Source organism: Rousettus aegyptiacus, unplaced genomic scaffold, assembly GCF_014176215.1.
Source record: "Rousettus aegyptiacus isolate mRouAeg1 unplaced genomic scaffold, mRouAeg1.p scaffold_m13_p_4, whole genome shotgun sequence".
NCBI classification, from domain to species: Eukaryota; Metazoa; Chordata; class Mammalia; order Chiroptera; family Pteropodidae; genus Rousettus; species Rousettus aegyptiacus.
In genome coordinates this window covers 72,248,313-72,266,163 of record NW_023416307.1, presented here as the reverse complement: position 1 = coordinate 72,266,163, position 17,851 = coordinate 72,248,313, and the positions used below count along the sequence as shown (strand labels likewise).

At 36.8% G+C, this 17,851-nt stretch overlaps 1 protein-coding gene across 1 annotated transcript in view; it reads left to right on the top strand.

Annotated features, from left to right (window-relative positions):
- Positions 1-17,851, top strand: part of EPHA6 (EPH receptor A6) — a 795,422-nt gene that overhangs the window by 766,473 nt on the left and 11,098 nt on the right. Inside the window, 1 exon segment of the mRNA XM_036218922.1 lies at positions 14,402-14,595. Coding sequence (XP_036074815.1) covers positions 14,402-14,595 — 194 coding nt within the window.

Genomic DNA, 17,851 nt, shown 5'->3' with positions numbered 1-17,851 from the left:
TCAAGTTGTTCAAGTGTCTTGTCCTTTTAAATTTTCCAAGTATCTTAAGGACTGATCACAGAGAAAGTTCATCCTTTTCCAATGCCGGACATAGAGCAGACTGGGTGGGTCTTGGTTAACTCACCATGGCTATTGTTTCTCCTTGCCATAGAGCGTTATTTTCAAAGCTGAGTCCTGCTGAGTCCTTGGGTGCCTACTGACTCTGTGGAGAATGCCAGGTCCAGAAACCTACATGGCAGCAGGTTTTACACACTGCTTAGTCTTTGCTCTTCAAAGCACATCATCAAAGCCCAAAGCTAGTGCAGCTAGGTCCTACGGAGCATTGCCCTTCAGTACAAACTGGGCCATAACCAGCAATCTCTGCTGTACTCTCAACAGTCAGACATTTAGATCCAAGTTATTGGCCTAGAGTCTACTATTCTTCATGAAATTTTAAATGAAGGACCTCATTGTCGTTCCCTGCTACTAGGACTTGTTAAAGACATCTTCATGACTTGTCTGCCCAGCTCTTCTTAAAATTAAATCTCAGAAGCAGAAATCTGCCCCCTCAATCCCAGAAGGAATTCATTGGCTTTTTTTTCTTAACCAGTTATCCAAAGTAGCAGAAGCTCCAGATTCGGTCATCTTATAGTCCTGTTCTACTCCAACCCCAGATCATGCTTGCCTATTTGTTCTACTTTGACATGACTAAAATAGGCCCTTCAGTCTCCAGAATAAAAAGCCCTAGCGAGTTAAAGTCTTCACCGCATAGAAGAGCCCTCACTTCAAATACCCTCCTTAATTGGTACTCCATTTAATCCTCGTCTTAACCAGTTCCCTGACAGACTTAAAATAAAAAATTTTCTAACATGAGAGGGCTCCAAACTTTACTGATAATATACCCTTACCAGTAAAAAAAAGTTCTTGAGCATCCACAGCTGATGTATGTATATTTATTTGCATATTATATACAAGTACTACTATACTAATATAGCCGTTTATTCATTTAAAAATATTTATTGAGTGTTTGCTCTGCTCGAGGAACAGCTACAACAGAAAACAAATGCTTCACCTAGAAGGGACCATAAAGATTATCTAGTCCAATCAAGTCCAACTTGATTATGAAACTGAGGCACAGAGAAGACACATGATTTCCCTAGGATCACATAGTAAACGATTTGACAGTGACCTTAGAAGACAGTGCTAATTAACTTTTAGAATAAGTCATGGGCAAGGACAAGAAAGGAGGGAACAACTGCTTCTATTATGGTGGGTTGGTTTAAGTCCACGAGATTTCTCATGTAGGACCAGTGATTTCCTGCCTTTGTGGAGTTTACGTCCTAGAATTCTACCACTGAACCACCAGTACAAACAACTGGAGCTTACATTCTAGGTAGAGGGAGACAGACTATAAACAAAATAAATAAGTAAAAGATGTAGTAAGTACTAGGATAATCACTGCTTTGTGGGAGTGGGGAAAAGCACGAAAGTAGGATAAGAAATGCTGAGGGGTTAATTTTAAATATATCATGTATACTATAAAATACAGTCATAAGTTATTCCTTTATGACCATGAAAATCATAATTAGTCATTCTTATTAGACATTCATAGATAGTCATTCTTATAATGGGATAAAACAAGCACAAGGAGAAGTTCCATTATTTTTCCTACCCCTGAGTTATTGTCTTACTACCTGGGGTACTTTGCACCACAGATTGAATAACCATGGCCACTGCTATGTCAGCTGTAAGTCAGGCATGACAGTCACTCAACTTTTCAAAGTGCCTGAGTTTCATGACCAATAAATACAATAAAAGGATTGAGTTAGATTTGTAATGTCTCTTTTAACAAAAACGTACTACTTTTAATAATCTCTGGAGAAATAGTTATCATATTTATCTCAGCAAAGGAATGGTTTAAATTGCTCTTTTCTGAACTTAAGGACATTTCTGAATTCTCTGCGGAGATGCCGAGAATGACATAGGACTTTCACAGAACAGAGCAGGTACAAGTGAAGGTGTCAGACAACAAGACAGATTTTTCTGGAAAAGCTGCTTCTGAGGGAAAAAGCCCAAATGTGTAGTTTCCAATATAGACCACCATGTAAATTGTTCTTATTACCTAGAATAGTCCACACCCTGTAGTTAACCCTTTTCTCCTGGATCTTGCCCAACAGTTTACCCAGCCACTCTGGCCATATATATTGATGGACTGTGGCCAACATAGCCATTTAGAAAGCGATTCTGTCTACTGAACCTGATTTGGCCACAAAGACTGTATCTGGAACCAAAAGAAGCTACTGCAGCCAGAAATAGACTCCCGACATTAAGCCTATTCTCATTCGTTCAGGATTGCCAATGCCCACAGCACAAGACTGAATTCTCTCTCCACTCAGAGCTTGGTTGTTTTTCGAGGACCAGGTGGGGTTAAGCTGACTATTTTCATGGTCTTTGAGTGGTTACCAAAAAATATTCAAGCAAGAATTTGAGAATAAAAGAACAAAAAGTTTTTTTCTTGTTTTTATTTGGCGGGGGACAGAGAGGACAAGGAGCCAAACCCTTGTGGTCCTAAGATCAATACTAAAGTAGTAAAAGCTAAAATATTTTATGTTTCTTGAGAATATTTTTTTTGCTGCTGGAGTAAATTTGAAATTTTGTTTAGCTTAACATATTGGAAGTCAGCATATCTGTGACAGATCCTGTAACCAGAATTTCTGTTTGGAAGCAGAAATGGCTTAATCGAAACTTTCCCAGCTGCTTCTCTCCAAATACTGGTTATTCCCTATTTGTCCTGCATTTCTTATTTGTTTGTTCAAAGTATAGTCTTATATTTGACTTTTTGCAACCAAGGCATATTTTAAACAAGGAAAGTTAAGTTTCAGACTATAAAAATTCAACTATGTTCTGTTCGCATATTTTACATTTTGGTGAATTTAATCGCACTATGGGCTTAATTAAATAAGGAATGTTAACATGCTTTATTACTTTAAAGGAGTTTAGGAAATTTCAGATAATTTTTATGAAAGAGCCCCTCCATTCTGCAGACTATTACAATGAACAATTCTGGGTTAGCAGAATCTGTTTTAGTGATAATATAATGTTTCCCAAAGGTCAGTGATATTGCACATTAGGGAAAGGAAATGTGAAAAATAGAGGACTAGTTCATAAAAGGCCTAAAAAAACATAACAGCAGGTGCTATCTGCTTAACCATCCAACAGTTACTTACTAAACATGTACCAGTAACAGCCATGCGTACATGTAGGGTAGGAATGGAGAATAAGAAAACCCAGCCCTCACTCTCAAGGAGCCCACTGTGTAAGTGAGGAGGCGAAGTTCTGTTGTTTGTCTTTCCCTGCCTCCAAGTAAAGTGTAGACTCTTCAAGGGGCTTCATGCTATCTATCTTTTTTAAAATAGAGACAACATTGTGTGAATGCAACATCACTATTTTTTAAAATATATGCCAAAAAGCATATTCTGTTCTATTATCTGAGGTCCTTTTGATTATAAACAACAGAACTCGCTCATGAGACTAAGAAAGTAGTTTAGCAGTGCTGGATCTCAGGGGTCATGCAGATTTTAGTGCTTTTCTAAGTCCATTGACCTCATTTTCTCCTACTGTAAAGGTCTTCTTTGCTTTGTTCTTTATGCTCCAGAGCTCAGCGACCTCAGCAAAATGAGAACCTCTCTGTGAAAATCCATATACCAATCCCAGAGAATTCTGGTTAGCTCTGTGAGGGCCTTGCCCAACCCTGAATCAAAAAAATGACAGGAAATGGATACTACATTTGCCCCAGCTAGTTTTATGTGCCAACTTGTGCACTCAGAGGTGGGTGGAGCCCTGATTAGCACTTTCCCCAAAATCACATGGAGTAAGGGAGGAAGTCCCCAAAGGAAAACAGTTGTGCTTACAAAGGTATACTATAGTGTCCTTTCTCAGTATACATTGTTTTCGAAAGCAACTTTATTTATTGCAATATCAAAAGGCACCAAACTATTAACTTTGTGCATGGCCGTATTCTAGTGAGGTAGCAGGTGTATTGGAAAGCTCATGAGAGCTTTAGAGCCGGGTTTCTCAACCACAGAATTATTGATGTGTTGAGCCAAATTCTTTGTTGTTGGGGGCTGTCCTGGGCATTATAGGATGTTTAGGAGCATCCTGTCCTTTATCCACTAGATGCCAATAGTACCCTCCTAGTCGTGACAACCAAAACTGTCCCCAAGCATTGCCCAGTCGAAGATAGAGGACAAAAATCTCTCCCAGTTAAGAGCTACTGCTTCAGAGCTAGAAATATCTGGGTTCAAATACCAGCTCCGCAGTTCACTGGCCATGTAAACTTAGGCAAGTGGTTTATATTTTCTGAGATACAGTCTGAGATTCAAAATATTCAACTGCAGGATTTGAAAAAATTAGAGATAGTATATGTAAAGCACCTTATATATAGACAGTTTTTAATCAATGGTAATAATCAAAACTTGCATTTTATGAGTTTATTATGAGTCAAGTATTTTAGATTATTAGTTCATTAAATCTTTAAAATAATTATTAAAATAGATACTATTATTACTGGATAAAAGAACCGAAGCTCTCTAGAAAGTTTAAGTAACATAACCAATCCTAATGGTAAAATTGGTATTTAAGCCCCTTGCTTACTCCAAATGTGTGCTTTTACACTCTAAGCTATACTCTGGAAGTCTCACCTTCAAAGGCATCTTCATAGCACAGAAGTTCTACATAATAAGAGCAAAGCATCTTTAATTATGTATGCCACTCTGTCAGAAGAGAAGTGTTTTAATTGTTTCTTATTAGCAAAAGAATGTGGATTGACTCACTGTTTTTTGGAACTATAGATCTCATTTGCAGTATTGTCTGTTTTGATGTTATAAATTTATAAATGTACCATATTTATTGAATTTCTTAAAAATAGTTAAGGCAGTAGCTTAAAATCTAATTCTAACAATAAACGTATTTAGTCTATTACCAGGAACATCATAGGCTCATTGAAGGTATACAAATCCTTGCCACTTCCTAGCATTTTTTAAAGGTATTTCGGGGCAATATTTTATTTTCATCCAAGTTCAAAATAATTGTTGTTTACTACGCAATGGTAGTTAATACATTGTAATGCTAGGGGCTACACAAGCTCCAAAGATGGCACCAAGGGCACTGCAGTTCTTCCAACACTTACACTGTGTAATGTGCTTAACAGAAGAAAATACAGGCAAAACATGAACAGCAGGCAACATTAAATAACCAAATCCCCACAGAGCTAATACGTAGGGGAAAAGCTGGCACCATGTAAATGAGAGGCAACTTGGCTCCAACTAATGATCTAAAGGCAAGACTAGAGTCCTGAATTTTGTTTTGTTCCGTTTTACCCTGACATGATGCTGTTTAAAACAAAAACCAAAACAAAAAATTCACTTTGAAGCAGTTTGAAACCCAAATGTCTCCTGGGTATGATATCATTTAGGCATATACTACTAAGCTAGTTCAGCTTCCCAAAAGGAGAACCACTATCAGGGAGCATCTCATTTGAAGTTTACTAGGAAACATAATGCTGCCTCAATATTTTTTGTGTGTTTTTTCTCCTTATATTTTAAAAGCTTTTATATAATAATGAATTTTGCTTTAGATTGCTTTCAGAAGCTTAACTGAGGGGAAAAAATTAGAGTTTATCTTTAGGGTTTTTTTTATAAGTAGTGTAGTTAGAAATAATCTTAAATCTTATCTGAATTGATTCATTTTTTTTCAAAATTTAAGAATAAAATAACCTTACATCATATTTCTTTGTTCTCATAATTCTATAACATTTCTCAATTATAGGTCAACACTTCAGCCATGAATGGTAGATTGTAGAATTCACTTACCTAAAAATGCAGTATGATTTTATGACTCATAGAGTCCAGTTGTTTCCAATTTTTGTCTCTGATTAGATTTTTCTAACTCTACTTTATTAGTTAGGTCCTTGTGTAATGATCTGTGTAAGATACAGCAAATTGCTAAAGGCCCATCTCCATTATTTCAGCTTTCCATATTACAGAGGAAATTTTTGCATTTATTTGAATATGTATCATACCAAAGTAATTTTCAAAATGGCCTTCTTTTGCTTAGTTTTTCAATAATTCTTACTATTGGTACATAGGCAATAGCAGCCTTTTAATTAAATATATACTAATTACACTAGCATGATGCATGTCTGCCATAGAAGCAAGAGTAATAGGGGATATTATGAGATACAATCAATCACCACTGTAAATAATTTAGTAAAGTTCCAAGTAGAAGAAACCAATAACCAATATGCTATTACCACAGCGTAGCTTCAAAGAAATTTTTTTTTAACTAATTGGCCACGAAGCTAGAAAATGTACATATGCCAGCAATGTTTTCATAAAAAATTAATTTTATCTTCAGTTTCTGTTTAGGAGAAATACATTCACAATCTTTTGCTCTTATAATTTTTATTGTGTCTTTTGTTCTCTTTGGAACATTTACAAAGAAGACATCTTAAAATTCCCTTTTCCTTTGTACACATAAACTATTTTTCCATAGCTTTTATGTATTTTTAGTGGGTCCAAGAAATATGTTATTGTTACCTAATATCTTTCTAAAATCAAAATGATGCACCAGTGAAGAAATATTTGTCTTTTCCCCAGAGAGTGCTTAGGGAAACGATCTTGAGTTTTAAGAACATTGTCTTATTTAAAAAAAGAGAAAAAGGTTGCAAAAAGGTAGATTTGGAATATGTCTTTATATTTCCAAAAAGTGCAGTTTATTAGAAAGGAACTGGAATAGTATGGAATATCATGGTTCCCCATATCTTCTCAGTCTTTGTTTACCTGGATATACTCTGGCCCTGTCTTGATTTTTGTCTCCCTGAACTTGGAGCTCTGTGAGAAATGGTCCTTTCAAGAGAAGCCAAATCTAGATCTAGAGGTTACAGAACCTTGAGATCTAGAGATGCTACCAAAGGTCCTGCAGATTAAGCTTTCCATTTAAATGACTCTAGAAACACATCTATTTGAGCTGAAATGTAGTATTGCAAGCAATTAATCCAGTTCTCTTTTCTTTATTATTGAAGAGGGAGAGATTTTTCCAACTACAGAACTTGTTAGTGACAGTTTAGGACTTTGATGCAGTTTAGGTGACACCTTCAGTAATGCTCTTCCCATTACTTACACACTGAAGCATAGTTGCATAGAAGGTGTTACTTATCTCAGTCTCAAGAAGTGTGACTTTCAACTCTTAGGGATAAAGATTTTCCAAATGATATATCATGTCATCAACAATCTTTTAACCTACAAGAATCCTAGACTTCATATTGTTCCCCATTTTGTCCTCCTATTCAACTATCTAAAAGGTGGTGACCAACCAAGGACAAGCACTCTCTGTTCTATATAGGTCCTTGATATTCTATTGTGACTTCCAAAACATGAGTTTGAGAAGTATTTTAAGTGTAGAGTTTTAAGAAAGTCTTTATCTTAAAGTTAAAAAGGAAATCTTAGGTTTCCATGATCTAATTTACAAACTGCAAACTAGCCTCTGAAAAAAATGTTTCTTGTCTGTATCTTAAATAAAAAACCTTATTTTCTTAATGTACACAGAAATCACATTTGGATCTCAATTGCTTTTCAGTGAATTATAAATTCTACACATTGAAAAATATTTAATAATAGGTATAAGATTGTGAATGTTAGTTACTTATAACCACTTTTTTCCTTTCTTTTTCTTTCTTTTTCTTCCTGTGTAGAAACAACCTTTATTTTACATATCGGGAAAATATATCATCAGTGTTTTTAGTATTGCTGTATTATAAATCTAAATATCCTCTATGTATAAGTAATCATTATCACAAAAAGTAAGTGTATGCTGGGATCCTTTGCTTCACCTTCCTTTTTCTACCTGAAATTATAATTTTTCCACAATGCCATAATGAATATTTAGAGAGAAGATAAAAATAAAATCATTTCCCATTCTATTAACTAGTGTCCATTTCATTCCTTGCTAAAATTTTGAAACAGTTTCTTTTAAAATAAGGTATGAGTAGCTAAATTCAATGTGCTTCTCTTTTGGAGCTATTTAGAAGTCTTAAAAAATGTGATTCCCCACACAGCCCAAGCAGTCTTTGTTCAAGGTGTTGTTCAGGGGTGTCTCAGCATCTTCCTATTGACTGTCTACTCCTTGTTTGCCAGGTTTAATAAAAGGTGCACATTGCCTGCTTTGATTCAGAAACTGTCAACACTATTGGAAAACTCAACAGATTTAGCAAGAGCAGAACAGTGTGCCGCATGCTCCAAAAGGGCCTAACGTTGATTCTAGGCTGCTAAAAATCGCAGTGTCAATGACAAGGAACCAGTATGATCTATTTACAATGACCAGCCAGGCTTTAGATAATCATTTCTGACAGAATTTAATTCCTTCTACCTCTGCATGGAAATTATCAATGCAGTCATTTTCATATTTTTTCACTTTATTTTTCTTTTTACATTTTTAAATTAAGGTATAACCTTGTATAACTTTTCTCCAAAAGACGACAGCCTACAACTATCATAAAACAAAACTGTTAAAAAATTCTCTCTCATTAATTATCACTGCTTCATATCCTAAGGCAACAAATCTCAATTAAGTCTTTTAGACAAAGCACCCTGTGCGCTGCTGGCTCCCTCACAGTCCTTAATTAAGGAATCAGAAAATGCCTATAATGCAAAACTTCTCACAAATGAAATGTTTATAAAGATAAAGGTTAATACTGCAGGTTTTCTCAAGTTGCTCCTAGAATACAGCTTTTATAAATCTCATACATGACAATTGGAGCTTGGTTCTTTGACTTGGCAAGGCATTGTGCTATAGGCTGGGAACAGATGGAAAAAAGAAACATGTGTTGCTTTTGAGGCATTCAGCTTGCCCAGCTGAGAGAGCTTGTGTTTTTCTAGTGTCCAGGCCAAAAGGGAAAACGTGACTTGGCCGAAGGTAAGGACTGAGAGTCAAGGTCGTGGTGAGCCACTGAAGAATTTCAGATGTGGGAAGAACATGAACACAGTTACACTTTAGTAGGATTGCTTTGGGTATACCTTGCGAGATGACAGGAGAAGGTAAAGGGGAAACAAGGGAACTAGTTAGGAGGCTATTCTAGTAATTGAAATGAGAAATAAATCATTTGGAGAGAAGATTAAAAATGGACCCAATTTAAAATATACAAAGGTGGTAGGATCAGCATAAGTGAATTTTGAGCATCAGGAAGGCAGAAGCCCAAATGACCCCCTGATCTCACTGGGAAGAAGAGCGGTACCCTATGCGAAAGACAGAAATCTCAAACGAGAAGCAGGTTTAGTTTTGAACAAAATTAATCTCAAGCAACTCTATGATAATTTTATAAAGTAGTATGTCCTGTAGGTAACAGATATAGAAATCTGGAGGGGATGCTTGAAGCCATCGACATCATAAGCAGATAGGTGAGAGTAAAAACAATGAGTGTGTAAGAGTTGAAAAGAGGGCTCAAGATCTAAGTCTGAGGGAATGAGTCAAGTATGTGGCTCAAGACTTAAAACAGATTTTCTCTACCACTACCATGATTCGGAGCCTACCGAGATGGTAGTATTGTTTCATTCTTCAGGGAATTACTAGCCGTGTGATATTGACCCACTCTGTTCATCAGTTTGAGCTTTAGTTTTCTTACCTATAAAATATGCATAGCCGTGCTCACATAAAGTATTTTGAGACCTTAATAAATTAAGCTGTGTTGAAACACCTAGCCCAGAACTCGGCACGTAATAAGCTCTCAAGTTACATATGTTACTTGAATCTGAAATCAGAAAGCTTATAGAAAATTGAACTCATTATCACTCCAGCCCCCAAAATTGTTTCTCCCCCTGTGTCCTCTATCTTTACCAGTTGACCAAGCTGAAAAACCAGAAATTATTCTTGTTTCCTCCTTCTATTGACACATCTAATCTCACCCCAGTCCAGTATTCCTACCAAATTGGTTTATTTCTCATACACCACAGACACTGCCTCCATTAAGGCCATTCTAACCTCACTCCTGTATCACTGCAAGCCTCCTTCCTGGCCTCCTGCCTCCTCCCTTGTCTCCCGCCTCCTCCAATGCACTCTCCACGTTACAGCCAGAGTGAGCTTCCAAAAGGCTAATTCGTTTACTTGCTAAAATTCTTTTCCTTGTTGCAAAAACTTTGTTTAAGCAAGCAAAGTCATTCATAATTTCAAGAAAAATAATTTTTACTTAACCTTCCAGCCTCAGATGCTCAGATATCACCATTTATTTCTTTGAAGACTCTATTCCAGTAGTGCGACTCTAATTTTATTCTCTGATCAGGTCATATCTCCTCTTTCTCCATCTAGTAGACCCTGCCGATATATATATATATATATATATATATATATATATATATATATATATATATATATATATATATATCCTTTATTTTTTTAATTAATTAATTATTATAGTGCCACTGGTTAACAAAATCCAGTAAGTTTCAAGTGTAAAATTCAATATTAAATCATATATATTTTGCATTGTATGGTCACTGCCCATAGTTAGATTTCTTTCTGTCACCATATATTTGACCCCTTTTATCCCATCTACCTCTCCCCTTCATGCTCCCTCTGAAAACCACTAGTCTATTGTCCATGTCCATGAGTCTCTATTTGTTTGTTATGTTTGTTTGTTGCTTTTAGGTTTATCCATTAAGATTCAACTCACCTCCTTTGAGAAGCCTTCCTGAGATTGAGTTAGGTATTCCTCCCACACTCTCCCAAAGCTCCCTGTCCTACATGGTATTTATCATAATCATCCTTCTCAGTCTCCTTCACTAGATTATACAACTCCCCAAAACAGAAATATCACACACTCAATGTTATTCCTTCATGCATAGTATGCTCGATAATATGTTTATGTGATTAATGTATACTGCTTTAGAGGAATAAATAAAAAATTAATTAGAAAGATATCATATCTTTTAACCATTTTTGTGAATCATTTTTCTTGAATCCCATCAAGAGAGATTCTGGCTACCTTTGGAGCTAGAATTTTTAGGTGTGTGATCTTGGGCAAGCTAAATGTCTCTATGTTTAAGTTCCATGTCTATAAAATGGGAACGACAATGGTACCTACCTCATAGAGTTATTATAAGGATTAAAAGAGCTGATACAGGTAAAACATTTAGAATTGGCACCTGAAAGTACCCAATCGCTCTTAATAATTATTAACTTTATTATTGTTACTATTATTATTGTTATTACTGTTCTTCTGTAAGGTAGGATTCTCTGTGTTTAACACCTGTCATGAACCAGGGCTCAAGACAAATTTCAAGGTCACAAGTTAAAAAATTGAGGAGACTCAAAAGCCAGAGGTAAGCAAAAAAAAAAGCCCTAAGTCCACAGGTCTTCCCACTGTCCCCACAGAAAGGCACGCTGGGACCAGATATACATTGAACACATTGGGTAAATGTTTCAGGCAAGGGACCACGCTCTCTTGTCACTCTCTTCTTACAATCCGGATTTGGGTGTCCACTGTTTACAGGAATTGTCTGGGGAAGTCAGCTCCCCAGCAGCTGAGGCTCTTGGGGCCAAGGGGATATAGTAACCCCTCTGGACAGGAGGAAGAAGCCACTATGTTATAGGAAGCTGAGCTTGTGTCCAGTCTCTCTCTCCCTCTCTTGGAGAAGAGCAGGCCCCAGTCTCACCTGGCTCATTCTCCGGGTAAACCAAAGTGAGATCATGAGATATTTGGGACGATGCCGCTTGATGCACCAATATTTCAATATTTCCTTCAGAGGAGAATTCAAATGTTTCATGTTTGTGCTTTAGATCCATCTAGGGTAACTTGAGCCTCCAAGTTTTCTAAGAATCTGCTCCTCTATAAAGACAAATCCAAAAATTTCTTCTAATAGCTTTTGTATAGGTCAGCAACATTTATTAATGAGTCAGGCACTGTGCTAAATGATGAGAATGCAAAATCTAGAGAACTAATTCCTGTTTTCAAGTATGTGTAGCCTTAAAGAAAAAGCAGATGAAAAAATTACAATACAACATAATATATGTAATAATAGAGATGTGTACAAGACTCAGAAGCATTCAGAAATGACTATTGATCCAGAGATTATAGTTTTCAAACTATGAAGTCAATGTTTGTTTGCTTTTTTTACTCAGAATATTAAGCTTGAGGTCCAAATAAAAACATTGAAGTCTAATTAGCAGATGCTATGACTAAAGATAACATGGTCATCAATCGTAAAATTGTGTAAGTTAGTATAAAATTACAGAGGAAGAAATTATGCTATGAAAACTGAATAGAGTTTCTGGGGACTGGCTAAAGAAAAAGTTTGGAAGCTGAAAGGAACTAAGTTCAAATTCCAGCTCTGCAACCTGTGCTCTGTAAACTTAGGCAAGACCTTTCTAAGTCTGAACTTTTTTGTTTAAGAATGGGGATCATAATAACTACCATGCTGAGTTATTTTAAGAAGTAAATGAAAAATATGCAAAGCACCTAGCACATGATAGATAACTCAGTAACAGCAGCTGATTTTTTTCTTCAGAATATAACCTCACTTTTGTCATCTATTTTATTCTAAGCATTTATAATTAGTTAACTGTGGTAGATTGACTAGAGAGCTCTCCTGGGGTGGGATTTTAAAGTCATTCTAAATGGAATTCTATCCTATTTTTCTTAGTACTTTTCAAAACTATCCACAGTAGTTTTGATGCATTATGAGCATTTTTACACACATCCTGTTTTACTAAAAATGTGTTGAAAAATCTCTTAAAACCTAAGGGTAGTGGCAAAAGTAGTTAGAAAACAGGTAAGAAAAAATCCTGTTCAATAATGGAATATAAAATGAATAGAAAAATGCTAGTATCCTGGCAGGTTAAAGTGTTCTGGTCACAAAGACATGGATGGGATTATGAGAAATTCCCTATTACTAAAAAAACTAAAGCTTAGCAGTTAAGAGGTTCCTGAAGGCATATTACTGCTCCTTTCTACAAACTGCCTCTGCCATGAATTATGGCTATTTTAGAGTCATGGAAAATAGTGTTGATTTAAAAAGAAATTAAAATAAGCTGGTTTTTTTTTGAAATTACAGAATGTAGATGTTACTGCAATAAAGAGAGCTCTTCCGTTAGAAATATTAACATTTGCATTATTATATATTTCTATTGTTGACAGAGGGCAGGGATGAGGTTGACTTGTGCTTTCCTTTAAACATTAGTCTGTTCCTCAGTTTTACCACCTCAAAAATGGGTAAAATAACCCATTTCCTTTGTTTATCTCCCAGGAATGATATAAGAATAAAGGCTCATATGAATACCTTTGAACACTTCATAAAAAACAAACTACTTAAATTCAGGGTCCATTTTATTGTGTTGTTAGGAAACTTCAAGGTGGATCATATATAAACAGATAAATATCTTGCCTTATTTTGGACATGACTTCCTAAGTACCGGAATGAACGAACAGAAAACTTGTCATCTTGATGTTGCTCCTTTAACCTTGGCTTCCTATAGAGAGTTCTTTCCCTAGAGCTGCCCTGTCCCATAGAGTAGCCACCACTACATCCACCTGTTTAAGTTTGAATTTTACTTAAAATGAATGAAAACTAAAAATTTAGTTCCTCAGTCCTATTAGCCACATTTCACATACTCTGTAACCGCATGTGACCAGTTGCTACCACGTTGGACAGACAGAACATTTCTATAGTCACAGAAAGTTTAGTTGGAGGGGGCTGGCCTAGAGGATACTCAAGGCTGAATGCTTCTGTTGCTGTCTGGACTTAAGCTAGCCACTGATACTACTTCACAGATTAAACAACCTTTAGAAGTTATGAGAGGACTTTCTAATCACGTCAGTGTCAGATTAAGGAAGGCCAGAAGTAAGTGAAGAGGAATTAGATAGGCCGTAAAGAAAAAAGAGGAAATGATAACTAGAAAAAGAATGACCACTGACCTTATCAAAGGATAAAAAAATGATTCAGGAATTCAGTGCTTCAGTAGAAGTACGATTTTACTATAACATTTGTCACATGTGGTTTGCCCTACATGCATCAATCTTCTGCTTACTTTCTGATGTCCTAATTGGGTTTTGAGATGTTCTAGTAAATCAAACAAAAACTATTTCTCAACATTGTGATGAAACTTAACCTCCCTTCTGTACACCACATGTTTAAAAATACATATTTTCCTCTCAGAGGGATCAGCAAATGCTATAGAGATATTTGCAATTCTTGTTTACAGCTTTTGTATTTATCCTTGTCTGGACCACCTGAATTCACAAGTAGTTTTCATGCTTACCAACATTTTAGCTGCTTCTTCCTGTATAAAAATAAATTAGCATATGTAATATATAACTTAGCATATGTATTATTTGTCCCAAAAAGTAAGACAATAACTTGTGTATGCTTTCCTTTAGGTCATTCTGTCCATTGAAGAAGGTTACAGACTTCCAGCTCCCATGGGCTGCCCAGCATCTCTACACCAGCTGATGCTCCATTGCTGGCAGAAGGAGAGAAATCATAGACCAAAATTTACTGACATTGTCAGCTTCCTTGACAAACTGATCCGCAATCCCAGTGCCCTTCACACCCTGGTGGAGGACATCCTTGTGTAAGACTCATAATGTTGATTTTTTCCCCCTTGACAATCATAATTTCTTTCGGGCTGTAGACAAGACAAGACTAACAGAGAACAGAAGTTTGCCTTTATAATCATCTAGTTGTTGACCTTTTAGAAAATTGTGTATAAACTATATTGTATTTAACAGCTGACAAAGCAATTTATTAACATTTTAAATTGATTTTTTTTCAGAAGAAAACAAGTTCCCCTTTTCTTTTCTCCATAACTAATCATTCTGAATTACTTTCTTTATACTTTTTCTGTGTGGGTCTTTTGTTTTTATAAAATCCTTTCTATAATTTCTGATCCTCCCTTACCTATGTAAGTAGAATATGAGAGTGTCCACAGCCCTTTAATTTTCTTGTCCATTCTATGTTCTGTCCCTGTATTTGAAATGGCAAGCAAGATGGGGCAATTTGTGAATCAGCCAGTAGCAAGGATATTTCCTGCTGAAATGATCACACCCAGCTGTTGTTACTTTCCTTCCCTAAAACCAAAGAAAGACAGATGACAAGAAAATGAAGGCACTCATACACCATTTTATGAAAGTCAGCAGTTACGGAGATCTACTCACCTCTTTCTGAAAGACAATTATAAGAAGGTTGAAGTAAAAAATGCTATCATCTAGTCTAAAAACATTACATTTAAAATATCATTAAATTGAAAATATATTCCTTTATTTGGCCCAAACTGGACTTAAAAATAATCAAAATCATTTCCAGAGCTCCCTTTCCTGTTCAGGGCATGGCTAACAGGATACACAGATGTTCAGCGTTAGGTCACAGGTGCAAGTCAGTGCAGGTCTTTAGTGCCAATAAGGCCAAAGGCTCTTAAAGGACTGATAGAAACAGGCCTCGGCTTACGGAAGAGCACATAAGAGTTCACCTCTAAAGCACAAATTGGCTGCCTCAAAAGTGAAGCCACGCATGAAATGCCGAGATTAAACGATTACCCTAGCCCATCTTCCCTAAGGCAGTCCAAAACAAGAAGCAGTAAAGTGGGGGTTGGTGGGAGAGAGAAATCTTGCTGGATTTGATCTCAAAGGCAATGGGCAGCCATTGAATATTTTTAAACAAGAGAATGGCTTGATCACATTTGCATTTCTGAAGGGTCACTCTAAAGGATGATTTAGACTGAGGGTGCAAAACAAGGGACAAGACTGGAAACAAAGACAGTTACATGTTTTCAGCAATCCAAGCTAGAAAAGATCAGGGCCTGACTTACGCGAAATGGAAATAAGCTTGGGGTCAGGGGTAAGAAAATGGATTATTAGGCACGGAAAATGAATTTGCTTTGGCCATTGATTGAAAATGGAGGGAGGAGAAAAGAATCAAGGATATCTGTCAAGTTTCTTTCTTAGACAAGCAGGGTGAGGGTATTACCTCTAAGAGAGGAAGAAGAAACCGTTTTTGAAATAGAAATGAGACCATTTCAAGCATGGTGAGGTGAAGATGCCTGTGGGGCATCTGAGTGGATGTCCTACAGGCAGTTATATTTATAGGTTGACCCTCAGGTGAAAAGATCTAGGCTAGTGATGTAGATTTGCAGATCATCAGCATATAAATTGTAGCTGAAGCTTTAAGTGTAGTTAAGATAACCCTGGGAGAATATAAGGAATGCAAATTAACAGGAAAAGAATGGAACGCCAAGATCTAAGAAATGAGTTGAAGGACAGTACCCAAAAGAGACAGAGAAAGAACCAGACAGGTAATGAGAGAAGCAGGGAAGGAGCTGTATCATAGAAGCCAAAAAGGGAAAGTTTCAAGGTGTGAAATGTACAAGGCCCCACAAAGCTTCAGTAAGATAAAAAGTAAAGTGTGTCAGTTGAATTTAGCAACAAGGTGCTAAAGTGTTCATGTGCAAGAGTATTTTCAGTAAAGTCATATAAGACAAACTGCAGTGGAGGGGGAGTGAACATGAGACCAGAGAAAAGAGCAAAACAAAGTACCAAGTCTACTGTTGTTTTTCCAAGACACCTGTCTCAGAAGAGAAAGAAGTAATTAGAGGAAATATTTCTCTTAGTTTTCGTCTTTTAACAGAGAGGAGAAAGAGCTAATAGAAAGAGCTCATGGGATGTGTTTCCATTAAGGGTAGAGAACACTGGCATCTATAAAGCAAATCATTTAATCTGGGCTTCTTGTTATGGTATAGGATTAATGGACCCCACAGCCTGTGCCCCTTAACAGAACTCTCTAATTCAGAGGTCCCCAACCCCCAGGCTACCCACTGGTACTGGTCTTTGGCCTGTTAGGAACCGGGCCACACAGCAGGAGGTGAGAGGCAGGTGAGTGGCAGGTGAGCCGCAGACAAGCAATCAAAGCTTCATCTGTGTTTGCAGCTGCTCCCTAGAGCTAGCATCACCTCCTCAACTCCACCTCAGATCATCAGGCATTAGATTCTCATAGGAGCACTGGTTCCTGGTGCCAAAAAGGTTAGGGACCGCTGCTCTAACTGTTCTATGGCTGAACAAGCAGGCAGATAAGAGCCTTCTTTTTGAAGAAAAGCAGATAAAATAGTTTTCCCCCTGCTTTTTCAAGATTATGAATGTCCATCATATTTGGAAAATACTGATGAAGACTCAGAAATGAGAAAATACCAAAAAGTCAAAGGGATCAAGAGGTAAAGTCAAGATAAGGACTCATGTCTGAAGGCCAGAGGTTTGTGATTTAATGGGGTGTGCAGTAATCAGTGGACAGACCCTTGAATGGCAGACTCTGTGATGGCACTGCGACACACAGGCCAGGAGTCAGGTGCTTTATATAAAATTGGCAGTTTGATTCAATCCTCGGGTCTAATCTCTGGGAGACCAGATGGAAATTTTTGTGATTGATTTGCTATCTCTGTTTCTGACAAAGACAAGTGTGTTACTGCTTTTACCCTTAATGTACTTTTGTGTGAGAAATAGAACTGGAGTTTTAAGGGTATCATGCCTGAAACTTTATCAGCATTCTTATTTTCACACTAGCCTGAATGGGTTCCCCTTTTCTACACCCTTACTCCAATGTCACCCACTCCCCCTGTCCCTGATCCTGGAGAACAGAGACCATTTAGAGAGAAGAGACATGGTAGATTAAAGGATAACAATATTACCTAAAGAATGCCTGGTTTGTTTTATGCTTATAAAACTATGACGCAGCCTCACCATTCCAAGTCCCAAAGCCCAGTCATTTGTTTCAGAGTGATAATGGATTAAGGAAACATGACAGAGTGTAGAATCCAGTCTTTCCTCCCATGTAGCTCTCAAATA